The sequence below is a fragment of the Zophobas morio genome, unplaced genomic scaffold (genome assembly GCF_036711695.1).
Source record: "Zophobas morio isolate AGI-343-1 ecotype UQ-CSIRO unplaced genomic scaffold, CSIRO_AGI_Zmor_V1 ptg000021l, whole genome shotgun sequence".
In the NCBI taxonomy this organism is placed as follows: Eukaryota; Metazoa; Arthropoda; class Insecta; order Coleoptera; family Tenebrionidae; genus Zophobas; species Zophobas morio.
Window position 1 is genome coordinate 26,203,258 of NW_026972126.1, and position 18,044 is coordinate 26,221,301.

At 40.5% G+C, this 18,044-nt stretch overlaps 2 protein-coding genes across 3 annotated transcripts; one reads left to right on the forward strand and one right to left on the reverse strand.

The window, feature by feature from the left end:
* Positions 1–435: 435 nt before the first annotated feature.
* Positions 436–14,334, reverse strand: LOC135132033 (mitogen-activated protein kinase kinase kinase 7-like). Of its 2 annotated transcripts, none has more exons than XM_064059949.1 (8): positions 14,154–14,334; positions 13,799–14,098; positions 13,570–13,749; positions 13,270–13,521; positions 12,196–12,417; positions 11,983–12,058; positions 823–1,013; positions 436–770 (listed from the first exon to the last, which is right to left on the reverse strand). In XM_064059949.1, the coding sequence occupies exons 1-8, from the start codon at positions 14,232–14,234 to the stop codon at positions 546–548; spliced, it is 1,527 nt and encodes a 508-aa protein (XP_063916019.1). In that variant the 5' UTR covers positions 14,235–14,334; the 3' UTR covers positions 436–545. The 2 variants fall into 2 exon arrangements, with proteins under 2 accessions (XP_063916019.1, XP_063916018.1); XM_064059948.1 differs by having other exon boundaries at positions 823–1,016.
* A 61-nt stretch (positions 14,335–14,395) lies between these two features.
* LOC135133010 (ankyrin-1-like) lies at positions 14,396–15,536 on the forward strand. The gene is made up of 3 exons (XM_064061235.1): positions 14,396–14,433; positions 14,480–15,052; positions 15,094–15,536. The coding sequence occupies exons 1-3, from the start codon at positions 14,397–14,399 to the stop codon at positions 15,507–15,509; spliced, it is 1,026 nt and encodes a 341-aa protein (XP_063917305.1). The 5' UTR covers position 14,396; the 3' UTR covers positions 15,510–15,536.
* Positions 15,537–18,044: the final 2,508 nt, after the last annotated feature.

Consider the following 18,044-nt stretch of genomic DNA (forward strand, 5'->3'; position numbering starts at 1 on the left):
GCTTACTTTTTCATTTTCAATTGAACAAGGCGGCAAAAGTCGATAATTGTAATTTAACCACAGATAGTTTGTATTATTTCCACCACGGCTATCGGAAAAAAACCAGTCTGAAAGGATGTCAAACAACGTCGTTAAAACTGATCTGAATTTTCTTTATGGACTTTATTCCAACAAGGCGGCAAAACTTAACCAAACAGTTGTTCGTCTCTTTAAGAATGTCGATTCCATGCAATAAAAATCCCGTAAGCGCTCATAAAACCCTGAAATAACAACTTCCCCACAGTCCATTTCCTTTCATTCCGCACCAGCGCGTTTCCACTATGGGGGTGCAAGTTATATAATTTTATCATACACCTGGCCTCGCATGCACCTGGTTCTTTGTCTTACCTCCGCTATCACCATACGGGTAAATCCCGTTAAAAAAAACCACCAGCGCTTACTCGATACTTTAATCATAACTATATACACATATAAAAAATTGAGCTTAACAAAATATACAGTATCAAACACTCTGAATAGAGTCACTTGGATAAAAATCACACCACTTAGTTAGTATTATTGTTATCACCCTCCCTGGGCACCATCACCCAGTTGTCCAGCGAACTCCTCGCCGCGTTATTATTTTTGCTCAGCAACTCCCGCACGAGCACCAGCGACTCCTTCTCCGCCTGCAAATCCTTCAGGACCTTCCTCTGCGTCTGCTGCTCCTGCGACTGCTCTGCCAGGAGCTTGTCCTTCTTCTGCGACAGGTACGCCATCTCAGTCTGAATCTGCATCACGTCATTGTTTTTGAAACGAATAAACCGGGTGCCTTCGAGTTACCTTGAAGTACTCCTGCGCCAGCTGCTTGTGCTCGTCGAACAGCGCCACCGATTGGGGGTTTTCGTTGTCGGGGGTGGCGGGCCGGAGGTGCGGCTCGAGCAGGAGGTACACTTCGTCCAGATCGGGGTCGGTACCATCTGGCGTGGTCTTCGTGCTCTGTATTCCCGCTTCTACCGTCGTGTTTTTGGAACCTGCTTATGGAAAAAATACGTAAATAAGCGCTGCTATAAACAAGGAAGGAACGTTGAACTGATGCCAGCTTTCGGGGAAGACAAACATGCGGTTCGCTGCGTGGGCTACTAAAAATTTGATTGTGTTTTGACGACGATGGGGTGACTGCGACGACTTGAGATCTATTATCGTAACGGAGGAGTTCGCGGTAATAAGTTAATAATAGCGGAGTGGTAAGGACGATTTTACTGTTGAGTACACAAATATAAGAGCAGATGTGCTTTTTGGAAAGGCAATATTGTTGTTTGTAGGTCGAAAATTAGAGATGCGGTTTCGGAAATTGCCAGGGTAAATAAATCGCTGGAGTTGCGCGAATCACATTTGTTTTTGCGAGTAATTCAGTGCAGGAGATTTACATAACGCGGGTTTTTTAAGCGAATCATTTCATGTTTTGAAAACACTCGATTTGTGTTTTCACAAGTTAATTCCAAACTTTTTTTTAGAGAAAATCAATTGACAAATTTTGGTTGTTTTACAATGGTGTAATCTGAACCTAGACTTCAATCGATATTTTCGTATTCTACAAGTTTCGACATGCCACGAAAACATAAAATTAGATGCTGTTTACCTTGACTCAATTACAGGACACCTAATTTGCCGTGCGAGTCGTAGGCGAGTGTTGCAAACTATTTCCGCGTGAGGAATAACCATTATTACACACTTGTTGAATTACACACTACGTCTCTGGAAAATCTTTTCTTATTCTGTCAAATTTGGACGAATTTTTTCGATACACAAATCCTCAATAGCTCACTACAGTGTTTTTTTTATATATATAAAAACAAAATGAAACATTGTTGTGAAGTTACGTTACTTTGAAGTTTAAATTAACGTTTTTTTTTAATAAAAAAAAAAAATGTAATTCTGCCACTAAATTAAAAAAAAAAAATTAGGATTCGTCAATATGCCTAGAAAGCTACATTATAAACGAAGATTATTTTCTTAGTTCGTGAATTTCAAAAAGTCTACGATAAAAAAAGTTAATGGGGCTAGAAAAAGTGAACGTGCTCACTGCGCTCGCAATTTAAAAATTTGTTTTTAAAGCAATTTAATTTTATTAGACACAGAATCCATAGGTTAGAATGCGAGCGCAGCGAGCTCGTTCAGGAATTATTAAAAATTTCTACTCTTCAATGTCCCCGAGAAGGTAAGTTATTAACAAAGAATTTTTTCTTACTTAAAAAAATGTGGAATTCAAAAAGGTCATACCCTTTAAGAAAATCAAAGGTAGAGGGTATATCATTTGCCAAAATTAATCTTATCTTGGCAAGTATTGGCCCCGCCCACCCACCCTTTATTTTCTTCGAAGCTATGCCATTTGGCAAAATCAGTTTTATTTTGGCAAGTATTAGCCCCGCCCGCCCTATATTTTCTTAGAGGGTATGTTATTGGGCAATATCAGCCTTATCTTGGCAAGCACTAGCTCCACCCACCTTTATTTTCTGAGGGGGCTAGCACTTGCTAAGATAAGACTGATTTTGGCTAATGATATCCCTCTAAGAAAATAGAGGGGGGGTGGGCGGGGTTAATACCTGCTAAGATAAAACTGATTTTGGCAAATAACATACCCCCAAGAAAAGAAAGGGTGGGTGGGCGGGGCTAGTACCTGCTACGATAAGACTAATATTGGCAAATGACCTAATCTCTAAAAAAATGAAAGGCGAGTGGACGGGCTGGTACTTACTAAGAAACGACTGATTTTGCCAAATGACATACCCTCTAAGAAAATGAATGGGAGAGGGTATATCATTTGGCAAAATCAGTCTTATCTGGGCAAGTATTAGCCCCGCCCACCCACCCTTTATTTTCTTCGCACGTATGCCATTTGTTAAAATCAGTCTTATTTTGGCAAGTACTAGGCCCACGTTTAGAAATTATTGAAAAGTACTCATCAATGTATCTGATAAGCTAAATTATAAACGAAGATTATTTTCTTACTTGGTGAATTTCAAAAAGGTATAGGATTAAAAAAGTCGTAGCAATTTAATTTCATAAGACCTAGAGGTCATAGGTTAGAATGCGAGCGCAGCGAAAAAAAAATTATTAAACATTTCTACACTCCAATGTCCCCGAGAAGGTAAGTTATTAACAAAAAGTTTTTTCTTACTAAAAAAAAAGTGGATTTCAAAAAGGTATACGATTACGAAAGTCTACTGAAATTGATGGGACTATAGAAATTTGAAAGTGCTCACTGCGCTCGCGTCGAACATTTAGAGAACCTAAAATCTGTAGATATACTCATCAATGTCCAGGAGAAACTAAATTACAAACAAAGAATTTTCCCTTCTCCAAAAGAGTTATTTTCAAAAAGTTCTACGATTAGAAATTCTTATTGAAGTTGATGGGACTATACCACGTGTTTCTTTTATTTGATACAACCCCCGTAATTTTTTTATTTTAAAAAATAAACATATCGTTCTTTGACCAAATTTGTATCATATTAAAAGATCACCTATGTGAATAAATGACATAAGCGTCAATTTTTCAAGCTACTAGATTGCCATCAATTAATATGAATTTTTCGTGTATTTTATTTAATAACTTTTTAAGTATTGATTTTAGAAATATTGGTTGTCTTTGATTTTTAGAAAAAATCAGTCTTTCCATTTATGAAAAAATATACCTAGTGTTCCATAAAAAAAAATAAAGTTGATGTCATTTCCGGTTCTACCGGAAGTGATAATATAAATGTGAAGTTGCCACCACATAGATCTTGTAAAATGATACATTTGCTCAAAGGTTTATCTTTAAGAATAAAAAATTTACAGGGGTTGTATCAAATAAAAGAAACACCCTGTAGAAATTTTAATTTTGCTCACTGAGCTTGCATTTTAAAAATTTCTTTTTAGGGCAATTTAATTTCATGAGATATTTAGAAAATCTAGAATCTATAGGTTAGAATGCGAGCGCAGCGAGCTCGTTCAGGTACTATTAAAAATTTCTACTCTTCAATGTCCCCGAGAAGCTAAGTTATTAACAAAGATTTTTTTTCTTATTTGAAAAAAAGTGATATTAAAATTTGAACGTGCTCACTGCGCTCGCATCGGACATTTAGAGAATCTAAAACCTATACTTAAAATGCAAGCGCAGCGAGCTGGTTCAGGAATTATTTGAAAATTACTCATCAATGTCCAGGAGAAGCTAAATTACAAAGAATTTTCCTTCTCCAAAAAAAGTTACTTTCAAAAAGTTCTACAATTACGAAAGTCGTACTGAAGTTGATGGAACTATAGAAATTTCAATTGTGCTCACTGAGCCCGCATTTTAAAAATTTGTTTTTAGGGCAATTTAATTTAGAAGATCAGACATTTAGAAAATCAAGAGCCCACAGGGTAGAGTGCGAGCGCAGCGAGCTTGTTCAGGAATTATTAAAAATTACTAGTACTTACTAAGAAAGACTGATTTTGGCAAATGAGATCCCTCTAACAAATTAGAGGTTGGGTGGGTGGGCGGGGCTAGTACCTCCTAAGATAAAACTGATTTCCGCAAATGACACACATAATAAGATGAAAGGTAGAGGGTATATGATTTGGCAAAATCAGTGTTACCTTGACAAGTATTAGCCCCACCCACCCACCCGTCATTTTCTTCAAAGCTATGCCATTTGTCAAAATCAATCTTATTTTGGCAAGTACTAGCCCCGCCCGCCCGCCCGTTATTTTCTTAGAAGGTATCTCATCTGCCAAAATGACTCTTATCTTAGCAGGTATTAGCCCCGCCCACCCACCCTCTCTTTTCTTAGAGGGTATCTCATCTGTCAAAATTACTCTTATCTTAGCAGATACTAGCCCCGCCCACCCACCCTCTCTTTTCTTAGAAGGTATCTCGTCTCCCAAAATTACTCTTATCTTATCAGGTACTAACTAGCAAGTGTTAGCCCTCTAACAAAATAAAGGGTAGGTGGACCTGCTAAGTTAAGAGTAATTTTGGCAGATGAGATACCCTCTAAGAAAAGAGAGGGTGGGTGGGCGGGGTTAGTATGTGCTAAGATAAGAGTAATTTTGGCAGATGACATACCTTCTAAGAAAAGAGAGGGTGGGTGGGCGGGGTTAATGCCTGCTAAGATAAGAGTAATTTTGGCAGATGAGATACCCTCTCTTTTGTTAGAGGGTATCTCATCTGCTAAAATTACTCTTATCTTACCAGATTCTAGCCTCGCCCACCCACCCTCTCTTTTCTTGGAGGGTATCTCATCTGCCAAAATTACTCTTATCTTAGCACATACCCTCTAAGAAAAGAGAGGGTGGGTGGGCGGGGCTAATACCTGCTAAGATAAGAGTAATTTTGGCAGATGAGATACCTTTGAAGAAAAGAGAGGGTGGGTGGGCGGGGTTAATTTCTGCTAAGATAAGAGTAATTTTGGCAGATGAGATACCCTCTAAGAAAAGAGAGGGTGGGTGGGCGGGGTTAGTATGTGCTAAGATAAGAGTAATTTTGGCAGATGACATACCTTCTAAGAAAAGAGAGGGTGGGTGGGCGGGGTTAATGCCTGCTAAGATAAGAGTAATTTTGGCAGATGAGATACCCTCTCTTTTGTTAGAGGGTATCTCATCTGCTAAAATTACTCTTATCTTACCAGATTCTAGCCTCGCCCACCCACCCTCTCTTTTCTTGGAGGGTATCTCATCTGCCAAAATTACTCTTATCTTAGCACATACCCTCTAAGAAAAGAGAGGGTGGGTGGGCGGGGCTAATACCTGCTAAGATAAGAGTAATTTTGGCAGATGAGATACCTTTGAAGAAAAGAGAGGGTGGGTGGGCGGGGTTAATTCCTGCTAAGATAAGAGTAATTTTGGCAGATGAGATACCCTCTCTTTTGTTAAAGGGTATCTCATCTGCTAAAATTACTCTTATCTTACCAGATTCTAGCCTCGCCCACCCACCCTCTCTTTTCTTGGAGGGTATCTCATCTGCCAAAATTACTCTTATCTTAGCACATACCCTCTAAGAAAAAAGAGGGTGGGTGGGCGGGGCTAATACCTGCTAAGATAAGAGTAATTTTGGCAGATGAGATACTTTCGAAGAAAAGAGAGGGTGGGTGGGTGGTGCTAGTACCTGTTAAGTAAAGAATAATTTTGGCAAATGAGATACCCTCTCTTTTCTTAGAAGGTATCTCATCTGCCAAAATTACTCCTATCATAGCACATACTAGCCCCGCCCACCCACCCTCTCTTTTCTTAGAAGGTATCTCATCTGCCAAAATTACTCTTATCTTAGCAGATACTAGCCCCGCCCACCCACCCTCTCTTTTCTTAGAAGCTATCTCATCTGCTAAAATTACTCTTATCTTAGCAGATACTAGCCCCGCCCACCCACCCTCTCTTTTCTTAGAGGGTATCTCATCTGCCAAAATTACTCTTGACTTAGCAGATCCACCTACCCTTTATTTTGTTAGAGGGCTAACACTTGCTAGTTAGTACCTGCTAAGATAAGAGTAATTTTGGTAGATGAGATATCTTCTAAGAAAAGAGAGGGTGGGTGGGCGGGGCTAATACCTGCTAAGATAAGAGTAATTTTGACAGATGAGATACCCTCTAAGAAAAGAGAGGGTGGGCGGGCGGGGCTAATACCTGCTAAGGTAAGAGTAATTTTGGCAGATGAGATACCTTCTAAGAAAAGAGAGGGTGGGTGGGTGGGGCTAGTACCTGTTAAGATAAGAATAATTTTGGCAAATGAGATACCCTCTCTTTTCTTAGAGGGTATCTCATCTGCTAAAATTACTCTTATCTTAGCAGATTCTAGCCCCGCCCACCCACCCTCTCTTTGCTTAGAGGGTATCTGATCTGCCAAAATTACTCTTATCTTAGCAGATACTAGCCCCGCCCACCCACCCTCTCTTTTCTTAGAAGCTATCTCATCTGCTAAAATTACTCTTATCTTAGCAGATACTAGCCCCGCCCACCCACCCTCTCTTTTCTTAGAGGGTATCTCATCTGCCAAAATTACTCTTGACTTAGCAGATCCACCTACCCTTTATTTTGTTAGAGGGCTAACACTTGCTAGTTAGTACCTGCTAAGATAAGAGTAATTTTGGTAGATGAGATATCTTCTAAGAAAACAGAGGGTGGGTGGGCGGGGCTAATACCTGCTAAGGTAAGAGTAATTTTGGCAGATGAGATACCTTCTAAGAAAAGAGAGGGTGGGTGGGTGGGGCTAGTACCTGTTAAGATAAGAATAATTTTGGCAAATGAGATACCCTCTCTTTTCTTAGAGGGTATCTCATCTGCTAAAATTACTCTTATCTTAGCAGATTCTAGCCCCGCCCACCCACCCTCTCTTTGCTTAGAGGGTATCTGATCTGCCAAAATTACTCTTATCTTAGCAGATACTAGCCCCGCCCACCCACCCTCTCTTTTCTTAGAAGCTATCTCATCTGCTAAAATTACTCTTATCTTAGCAGATACTAGCCCCGCCCACCCACCCTCTCTTTTCTTAGAGGGTATCTCATCTGCCAAAATTACTCTTGACTTAGCAGATCCACCTACCCTTTATTTTGTTAGAGGGCTAACACTTGCTAGTTAGTACCTGCTAAGATAAGAGTAATTTTGGTAGATGAGATATCTTCTAAGAAAACAGAGGGTGGGTGGGCGGGGCTAATACCTGCTAAGGTAAGAGTAATTTTGGCAGATGAGATACCTTCTAAGAAAAGAGAGGGTGGGTGGGTGGGGCTAGTACCTGTTAAGATAAGAATAATTTTGGCAAATGAGATACCCTCTCTTTTCTTAGAGGGTATCTCATCTGCTAAAATTACTCTTATCTTAGCAGATTCTAGCCCCGCCCACCCACCCTCTCTTTGCTTAGAGGGTATCTGATCTGCCAAAATTACTCTTAACTTAGCAGGTCCACCTACCCTTTATTTTGTTAGAGGGCTAACACTTGCTAAGATAAGACTTGATTTTGGCTAATGAGATCCCTCTAAGAAAATAGAGGGCGGGTGGGCGGGGCTAGTAGTAAAATAAGCGCGATTTTGACAAATGACATATTGTCTGAGAAATTTAAATAAATTATTATAAGAAATGATACTAGAAAAGCCCTTTCAAATTCTTTCTAAATATCAGTCAGGCGCGGATCCAGGGGGGGGGGCAATGGGTGCAATTGTTCCCCCCTGACACACGACCGAGGTTCTTTATTATTTTGACCAATTTCAAAATTTTGAAATCGCATTTCATTTTGTAGATACAGTACAACCTCTTTAATCCGAATTCACGATTATCTGAACATCCAGTAATCCCAACAGAGGCTATTTGGAGTCGATGCCTCTTTAATCCGAACAAAAACTCTACAATCCGAACTGAACTTGAAAACATGCATCTATGTACTTCGAAAAATGACGCAAGATCTTTCTGTTATGTTGTATGGAATATTTTGAAATGTTTAAAAATTGCTATATTTCAATGCACTGAATTAATTAACTAACTCTGGAAAAAAGGATGAAGTTATCGGAGAAATGAGACCGGAAATCTACAAGAGAAAGTATTTGGTTAAATTTCGAAAATCGTCGAAAATGGGTCGAAATTTGCACGAGAAAAATTTCATTTTGAAAGTTTCCTAAAAATTCTTAAAAAATTCAGGGATATATATCCCGACGTGCTGATTCCAAAAATATACCATGTTTATGGTAACGGAGCAATATTTTCGGAAAATTCGCTGTGAAATTTAAATTTTTCGAAATTTTTTAAAATTGCGATATTTCAACTGGACGATTCTGGAAAAATGGTTTAAGTTATCGAAGAAATGAAGCCAGAAGTAACTTCTGAGGCCCAAAACCTACAAGAAAATATATTTAGTTAAATTTCGAAAATCGTCGAGCATGGGCCGAAATTTGCATAATGGGGGTAATACGAATACATAATGGAAAATTTCATTTTTGAAAAATTCGTCTAAAAATTCTGAAAAAATTCAGGGTATAGATCCCGGGGTGCTGATTTCAAAAAGATGGCGTGTTTATGGTCACGGAGTAATATTTTTTTAGAATGTTAACATTTTTTTAGAATCCATTGTTGCTTAAGAATCCTTTAATTTTATTTAATAAAATTTAGGTTTATTTCTTGAAGTTTGTTTTCAGTTGTTATTCATTTCCCTTTCAAATTTTTGGGAACATCGCTGATCCGAACAAATCGTTAACGTTAATCCGAACACACCTTTTTCCCAATTAATTAGGATTATCGAGGTTCTACTGTACACTATACGTGCAATGAAAAAAACCAAATGTCACCCATGTTATGTGAAAAAGAATATACTAGCTAAAATTTTATAAATTTTTTTGTTTAAAACGAATTTCTGGGAGATTACCCCCCCCCCCACAAACGAAATCCTATATCAGCGCCTGATAGCAGTAACTAGAATCTCAAGATAGTTTTAAATTTTCCAAAAAGAAAAAAAAGTCCTAAAATTAACTCAAAAACAGGTCAGGTTAGAATTTTCCAAAAATAGAACACAACATCAAAGTCCCCCAAAATTGTTTTTAATAATTTACAAAAAAATTTCAATGGGCGACACCATGGGTACCCAAGAGTTTCCAGAAAAAAAAAAAAAAAAAAACCGCGGCACTCAAGACTTTTTCGAATTCATAAAAGATAAAACACTAAAAGTTCAAAAGATTTTTTTACAATTTTTCCCAGACTTACCAGTTGATTGTTAAGAGCGTAGCGGAGAGTTTAATTCGCCATTTTTCAGACACCCGGTATAAGTACAAAGATTTTTTCTTGCTTATAAAAGGTGAATATCAAGTACACTGAAGTTGATGGGCTTAGAAAAACCTGAACAAACTCGCTGCGCTCGCATTATAGCAGTTTTTTTTTTTTTAATAAATTAGATCCAAGCAGTTTCACAACGACGTGAACACTTTTAAGAGAACAAATTAAGTAAAAAAGGACGTTCACAATGCGGTAGCTGCAAGCACGAATAGTAATCAACAATAATTTTTGAATAAGTAAAATTTATAGGGAGACTGTCAATGAACCAGGAAAAAATCCTAAATCGTTAGAAAATGTCATCTAAAAATAGTTTAGCTTCACGGGGACACGATATAGTAACTAATGTTTAATAATTCCTAAACGTGCTCGCTGCGCTCGCATTAATGTATTTTTTCTTTAGAACAATTCCGGGTACACAAATTTCTTTGAAAATAAGAGTCACATGTTTATGTGCCTTAAAATAAGACAGTTCAAAATTGTGCGTTGTTAACTATCGCAGAAAATCCCTGCTACACGAGAAATAAGGACACCCTATTTCGACATTTCTGGAAAAATCTGGTAACACCAAAAACTGTCAGATGATGAAAGTTTGAGGAATATTTAAAATATAAATTTCCAATTTTTGCGTCCACGTAAAGGTTCCCGTCGTTTCCCTCGACCAAACACCACGTGCGCCGTCTTTATTAATTAAAACCCTTACGTACACCGGAAATACTCCTGTGAATGATTAAGCCGAGCCGGCCTTCATAAATTTTCCCCTCGAAATACGACTCCCGCATCACTTCTTCCATTGTTATTTTCGTTAGCGTCGACCTATCGCCGGCCGAACCTCTCACCCATTCATCTTTTGCTAAAATCACCCGACACTCTCGTGAATAACTCAACGAAAAAATAGAAGACCTTCGTCCCGTCATCCCGCAAAAAGTTCCGTGTTTATGAACTCCTTCGATTCGGGCCTCGGCCCGCAAAACGCGCACCTGATCTCCCCAGAAAAACAAACAAAGAAACGCAAACCGAAAACGCTTACTCACAGAGGAATTTCACACAAACATGCACCCTACGATTAGCAAGGGACGTATCAAGGGGGATGGTAATTACTGTCTTTCCGTTCCATCGTCCAGGTGTCCGTCCGCCTCGGCTGCACTTCCGGAGTGCCGCTTCCACGACATTACATCACTCGATTAATTGCACGTCCGTCCTTTCAAAAATAAAAACGTGACTAAGAAGATTGTGGCCGAACTTATTTTTGATCTTGTCCGGGTTGGTTATTATGTAAATATAAAACACAAAAGCGAAATCTTTACCGTTTTCAGTCTTGCACTCTTTGAATATGATCCAGCTTCGGTGGGTCTCGTGCGTGGTGAACACGCTGGCCGTCGGACAGTCGCACATTTTTCTCTTCGACCTCTGTGTTATTGAATTTTTTTTGTGCGAAAATGTGTGCGTGGAATTCCGAGGGCTCTCAGACGCCGAGAAACATGCTGGCGGACGATGCGTTTGTTTATGTTCGGGGGCCACTCGAAAAACTGCAAGCTGTACCCGAGACTAGCAGCCGCTGGAGAGGAACTGGCATCGGGACGCACAATCGCATGGGTGCGACTGAAATAGCGATACGGAGAAGGCAGAGTGGGCTCCAGCAGAGGCGGACCGGGGCCGCTCGCCGATCGTCGCAACTACCGAACCGCTTACTTCGACTTAATCACGACTTCGACGACGTCGCGGCTTTCGTCGCTCGCACTCGCCCATCAATCAGCCGTCCCGTCCGAGGCCGGCGGCCAATTTTAGCCGCGTCCGTCCCTGCCTCCAGGCGATCAAGAAACTTCCAACTAAACAAACTCGTCTAAATCCGTCTGGCTGAGTCACCGCTTCTAAAAACAGATGCCCCTTCGTTTCGCCGCTTCACAACCGGCGCAGCGCACGTATCTAGGGGGAGTAAACCGAATTTCGGCCAAATGGAGCCTAAAGCGCCGGACCCGAGCGAATTTTAAGGTCACAAAGTGATAAAAATACCGCGGCGAAGCCGTGCAGACAAGCCGACTCGACTCGGCTTTGATCTTATTTTTATTCGACGAAATAGCGCGTGTGACTAACGCTGCGACAAATAAAAATTATAGCCCCAACACCTGACCCGTAATATATGCGTGTTTTTTTCGAAGACCGCCTGACTCATGCGAGAAGAAGCCAATGCTCTCCCGAGCACTATATTTAAATGCGATTGTGATCGGGCTCCTACCGTGCTTTGGCACCATCTTGTCGAAGCCGGGCATGGTCCGGAGCTGCATGTCGCAATCTTTCAGTTCCCACGGGTTCTGCAACCAAACGGGAGCAATCAATCAAAGACAATCACCGAATGCATCACGGCGCGCTAAAAAAAGGCTGTTGCGTCACGCAAGTGACATAACCCCACTTTTTTATTTATTTATTTTTGCGAAGAAGCGACACGTACCGGCTCGACCTCCACGCTGAGGGGCAGCAGCATGTCGGAGGTAGGCTGCGGCAAGGAGGTCACCCCGTTGTCGCCGTTCGTGCTAGCAGGAAACTGATCCACCTCGTCGGGGTACACCTCGTACTCTTCCATCTCGTAGATTACCTCGTCGCCGTCGATGATCTGCAGGGGCTCCTCGGCGCCCGGCAACAACGAGCAGATCACCTCCATTTTCTTCACGATCTGAAAAGCAGATTTTTGTCACATAACCTCACTTTTTAAATACTCATTCAGTGCGAAGAAAACGCACGCAGAGCGAACTTGTTGGTGGACCACGTCGAATCGTAGCAATTTGGGGCGATTTTAACCACTCTGGATAGAAAAATTCAACCTAACCTCACTTGTTGCAAAATCATTTTCGACGATTATAGGGGCAAAAACGACCCCCACGGTAACGAAAACCAACAATTTAAATTGTTTTAAGATCCGACGATAATTTAAACCAGGTTTATTTTCGTTATGTCGAAAAACAATCAAATTAAAAAAATCGAGTGAACATAACCTCATTTTCCAACAATGTTCAGAAAATAATGCAAACAGTCGTACAAGTTGCAAATGTTGAGTTTTGTTGAGTTTTTCACTCGTTCCAATAATATTTTACTCGTTTGGTTTTTGGTTTTTTCATAATAGTGATGACATAACCTCAATTTCTTGAAACACTCATTTTCGTATTACATCGTAAAAAAATGGCACAGTGCTCCCCACACCGGCCAAGACAGTCAATTTTAATTGATTTGTACTTTCGTAAGAATCGCTGCACAACATGTTCAACAAAAAACCGAAACAACTACATAACCTCACTTTTTACAATTTCCAATTTTGGCCAAAAAAGCCTAAAATACACTACAACTCAAGCCAATTTCTATCACTTTCATAATAGTTACACCGTTTGTGTTGTTTTAACAACAAATATCCACCAAAACTAACCTAACCTCACTTACGTCAAAGCAGCCCCCTGAAGTACTCACCTTTACACTACGACGTCTTGTGAAAGCTACAAAAAAACGCATAAATATTGAGTTAAATGTGAGTTACCTGTTCCATGCTGGGCCTGTTGGCCGCTTGTTGATCCCAACACTGTGTCATCAGTTTCTCAATTGGAGGGGGGCAATTTCGGATCAAGGGGGGCCTCGCCCCGTTGTGCTTGGCCCACAGGATCATAAAAGCCGACGGATACCCCGACTCTTTGATGTGAAAGAACGGTTTAAGCCTTGAGACAACCTCCCACAGAATTATGCCCCAACTAAAAACGTCGCACTTTTCTGTGTAGTTGGACGTTTCGAACACCTTGAAACTCCGTTATTATAACTTGTGAGTAATCAAAGACACTAATACCTCTGGGGCCATCCAGGCCGCGGACCCCTTGTTGTTGGTCATGATCGCAGTCTTGTCCACCGCCGTCCCAAAGTCGCATATTTTCAGCAACGTCCCGCCGTTGATTAACAACAAATTGGGGGGTTTCAAGTCCCGGTGAATCAGCGCTTTGGGCTTCATTCCGTGCAGGTACTCGACGCCCTACGAGACAAATAATAGAAAGGGGTATTGGGGGACGGAATGGGGTTACTTTGGCGCACTGGTGCAACCAGGCCATGGCGTTGGCCATCGTGTAGTGCACGTTGGGCGCGTGGTGCAGGATGTTGAAGAGAGAGCCTCCCTCGGCGTACTCCATGACGAGGCAGATGTTGGGGGGCTTGGTGCACGCCCCGTACAGCTTGACGATGTTCTCATGCTTGACCCGAGACAGCTGGCGCACCTCGACGATGAAGGCCTCTTTGTCGTTCTCGGAGACGATGTTTTTTACTGCCACGTAGGCGTCGCGCCAGATTCCCTTGTAAACGACTCCGAAGCTGCCTTCGCCCACGGCCTGCAACACGAGGGGCTCCGGTCGCGATCTTGAAGGGGTTTTTATGTAATGTTACCTCGAGCCGTTCGATTTCGTTGTACTCGATTTCCTCAACGGGGTAGTGATTTAAGCTGCCCTCATTTTCCGGAGTCGCCATCGAAGGTCTGGTAATCACATATTTGGGGAAAGACAGCCCTGGGTTCGAAATTTTGGATAAATATTACTCGGTTAGGTATCCGTCAAGAGAGTGACGGGACGTGGGAGCGTGAAAGTCCCTAGGTTAGTGTGAAAAGTGGCGCGAAATGTCACTAATTTGAAAATGTCTGGTGTCAGGAAATCTCCCCCCGACTTAAAACGTAAGTCTACATTCGACATTCCACACTTAGCGATTTTCCTCTTCAGCGAGCCCCAGTGTCAACCAAAAGCGCTTGTCTCGGGTGGAGAAACAGCGCCTCCAAGACAAGTTTTTCGTGGCTGTGCAAACGCAGAACGTGCCTGAAATCTACCGGTGCTTGGAAAAGGGGGCGCGGCCGTCGTTCGTGAACAGAGAAGTCGGAGTGTCGCCACTCCACATGTTGGCCGAACGCAACGACGCCGACTTAGGGCTCCACGTCCTCCAGCACAGCACACCAGACTTGAACGTGAAGACCTTCGCCGGCTACACCCCCCTACACCTGACCTGCCTCTTCAACTGCCGAAGCTTCTTATTATTGTTGCTGAACAACGGCGTCGACATCAACCTCCGGGATATCTTAGGCCGCACCCCCTTGCACATCGCCGTGTTACGCCAATACGACAAACTCGTGGTCACGCTCCTCAAAGCCGGCGCTTCCCCCAACGTCTGGGACGTCTTCCAGGAGAGCCCGCTCTCCGTGGCCATCACCCGCGTCGAGGACCTCCACATCGCGGAAACGCTGCTGCGCTACGGCGTCGACATGACTCTGGAGTCGCAGAGGATTCTCCACATTTTTTTCGGTGAGTGTAGCCCCAAGTCAGCCGAAATAACGACCATTCAGAGACCGTCCTCCACTGCCACACCATGGAGCAGATCCACTTCGTGGCGCTTCTTCTCGACAACGGCGTCGACGTGAACCTGGTGGATGAGCGGACGGGTCGGAATTGCCTCCACTTTGTGGCTATGACGGGGTTTCTGGAGCTCGCGATCTTCCTGGTGACGAATGGGGCGAGAGCGGACGTTGTGGACCAGACGAATCGGACTCCAGAGAAGGTGGCCCAGAGTCATGGGAATCGACACGTTTATGAGTATTTGCACGAGGGGTCCAGGAGGCCGAATCCGCTGGTTCAGCTTCTTTCGGTTCTTCGGTTCCTGAGGAAGGCGAAGGAGCGGGTTGCGGAGAGGAAAGCGGAGCAGCAGGTGAAAGGGAGGCAGTTGTCGAGGAGCAAAGAGGGCGGAGTGGGACAGGAGAGGTGAAGTTCGAATAAAAAAAAATAGTCATGAGTCATGAGTTTTTTCTATCACGATGTTTTTTCAAATTTTTAAAATGGGTCTGAAAGGTGTCTAACTAGTCAGAAAGTTTATCAGAATTATGAATCTGTGATTATTTTCTAAGTATCTCTTGAATTAGCAGAGAAAAATGCGAATACATCTGCCCCCCTTTATTTTTCGATTTTTCAAAAATTTTCCAAAAAAAAACTGGTTAAAACTGGTTCGATCGCCCGAAAACTAGTGTCAAATTGTAGAAACTCTTCCGTCAATTGCAAATCCCAAATCGTCTTCACGACATCTATTCAAATAAAGGTAAAATTTGATTCCAAAATTTTCCAAAAAAATGGTTAAAATCGGTTCAACCGACCGAAAATTGGTGTCAAATTGTAGATAATCTTCTACCAGTTAAGATCCGAAATTGCCTTCACGACACCTACTGAAATAAAAGTAACATATGATTCCAAAATTTTCCAAAAAAATGGTTAAAATTGGCTCCGTCCACTGAAAATTGGTGCTAAATTGTAGATAATCTTCCGCCAATTACAAATCCGAAATCGCCGTCACGATATCTGTTCCAATAAATATGAAAAGCGAAATCAAAATTTCCAAAAATTTTTCAAAAAAATGGCTAAAGTGGGTTCAATCGATGAAAATTGGTGTCAAATTGTGGATAATCTTCCCCTAATTACATATCTGAAACCGCCGTTGTGACATCTGTTGCAATATCCACGAAAATTAAATTCAAAATTTTCAAAAATTTTCCAAAAAATACTTAAAATTGTTGTCAAATTGTAGATAAACGTTCCCCAGTTACAAATCTGAAATCGCCGTTAAGATCTCTGTTGCAATAAACACGAAAAGTGAATTCAAATTTTTCAAAAATTTTCCAAAAACATTATTAAAATTGATTCAATCGACCGAAAATTGGAGCTAAATTGTGGATAATATTCCCCTAATTACATATCTGAAATTGCCGTTATGACATCTGTTGCAATATCCACGAAAATTAAATTCAAAATTTTCAAAAATTTTCTAAAAAATACTTAAAATTGTTGTCAAATTGTAGATAAACGTTCCCCAGTTACAAATCTGAAATCGCCGTTAAGATCTCTGTTGCAATAAACACGAAAAGTGAATTCAAATTTTTCAAAAATTTTCCAAAAACATTATTAAAATTGATTCAATCGACCGAAAATTGGAGCCAAATTGTGGATAATCTTTCCCTAATTACATATCTGAACTCGCCGTTATGACATATGGTGCAATAACCACGAAAACTAAATTCAAAATTTTCAAAAATTTTCCAAAAAATTACTTCAAATTGGTGTCAAATTTTAGATAAACGTTCCCCAGTTACAAATCTGAAATCGCCATTAAGATCTCTGTTGCAATAAACACGAAAACTGAACTCAAAATTTTCAAAAATTTTCCAAAAAATTATTAAAATTGACTCAATTGACCGAAAATTGGAGCCAAATTGTGGATAATCTTCCCCTAATTACATATCTGAAATTGCCGTTATGACATCTGTTGCAATAACCACGAAGAGTGAAGTCAAAATTTTAAAAAAATTTCCAAAAAAATGGTTAAAAATGGTTTAATCGACCGGAAATTGGAGTCAAATTGTAAATAATCTTCCCCCAGTTACAAATCCGAAATCCCCGTCGTGGTAGCTGTTGCAATAAACACGAAAAGTGAATTCAAAATTTTCAAAAATTTTCCAAAAAAATGGTTAAAGTTGGTTCAATCGACCGAAAATTGGAGTCAAATTGTAGATAATTTTCCCCCAATTACAAATCCGAAATCGCCGTCACGATGTCTGTTCCAATAAGCACGAAAAGTGTAATCAAAATTTACAAAAATTTTCCAAAAAAAATGCTTAAAATTTGTTCAAACAACCGAAAATTGGTGTCAAATTGTAGATAATCTTCCCCCGATTACAAATCCGAAATCGCTGTTATGATATCTGTTGCAATAAACACGAAAAGTGAATTCAAAATTTTAAAAAATTTTTCCAAAAAAATGGTGAAATGTTGTTTAATGGACCGAAAATTGGAGTCAAATTGTAGATAATCTTCTCCTAGTTATAAATCCAAAATCGCTGTAACGATATCTGTTCCAGTAAACCCGAAATGTGATTTCAAAATTTTCAAAAATTTTCCAAAAAATGCTTAAAATTGATTCAATCAACCAACCGCTGGAGTCAAATTTTAGATAATCTTCCGCCAGTTACAAATCTGAAATTTACTAGTACTTGTTAAGATAAGATTGACTTTGGTAAATGATATTCCTTGGAGAAAAAAAGGGTGGGTGGGCGGGGCTAAAACTTGCCAAGATAGGACTAAACAACATTAAGAGTAGTCACAGAGTGTTCTAATTTCAAGGCGAATCACACAACTTAGTTTTTTTCAAACGGAATACTCAAAATATTTTAATATATTATATTTTTATATATTCTTAAATAAGAAATAAACCTTATAGCAAATAATATAATAAAGAATGTTATGATTATCTTTTTTT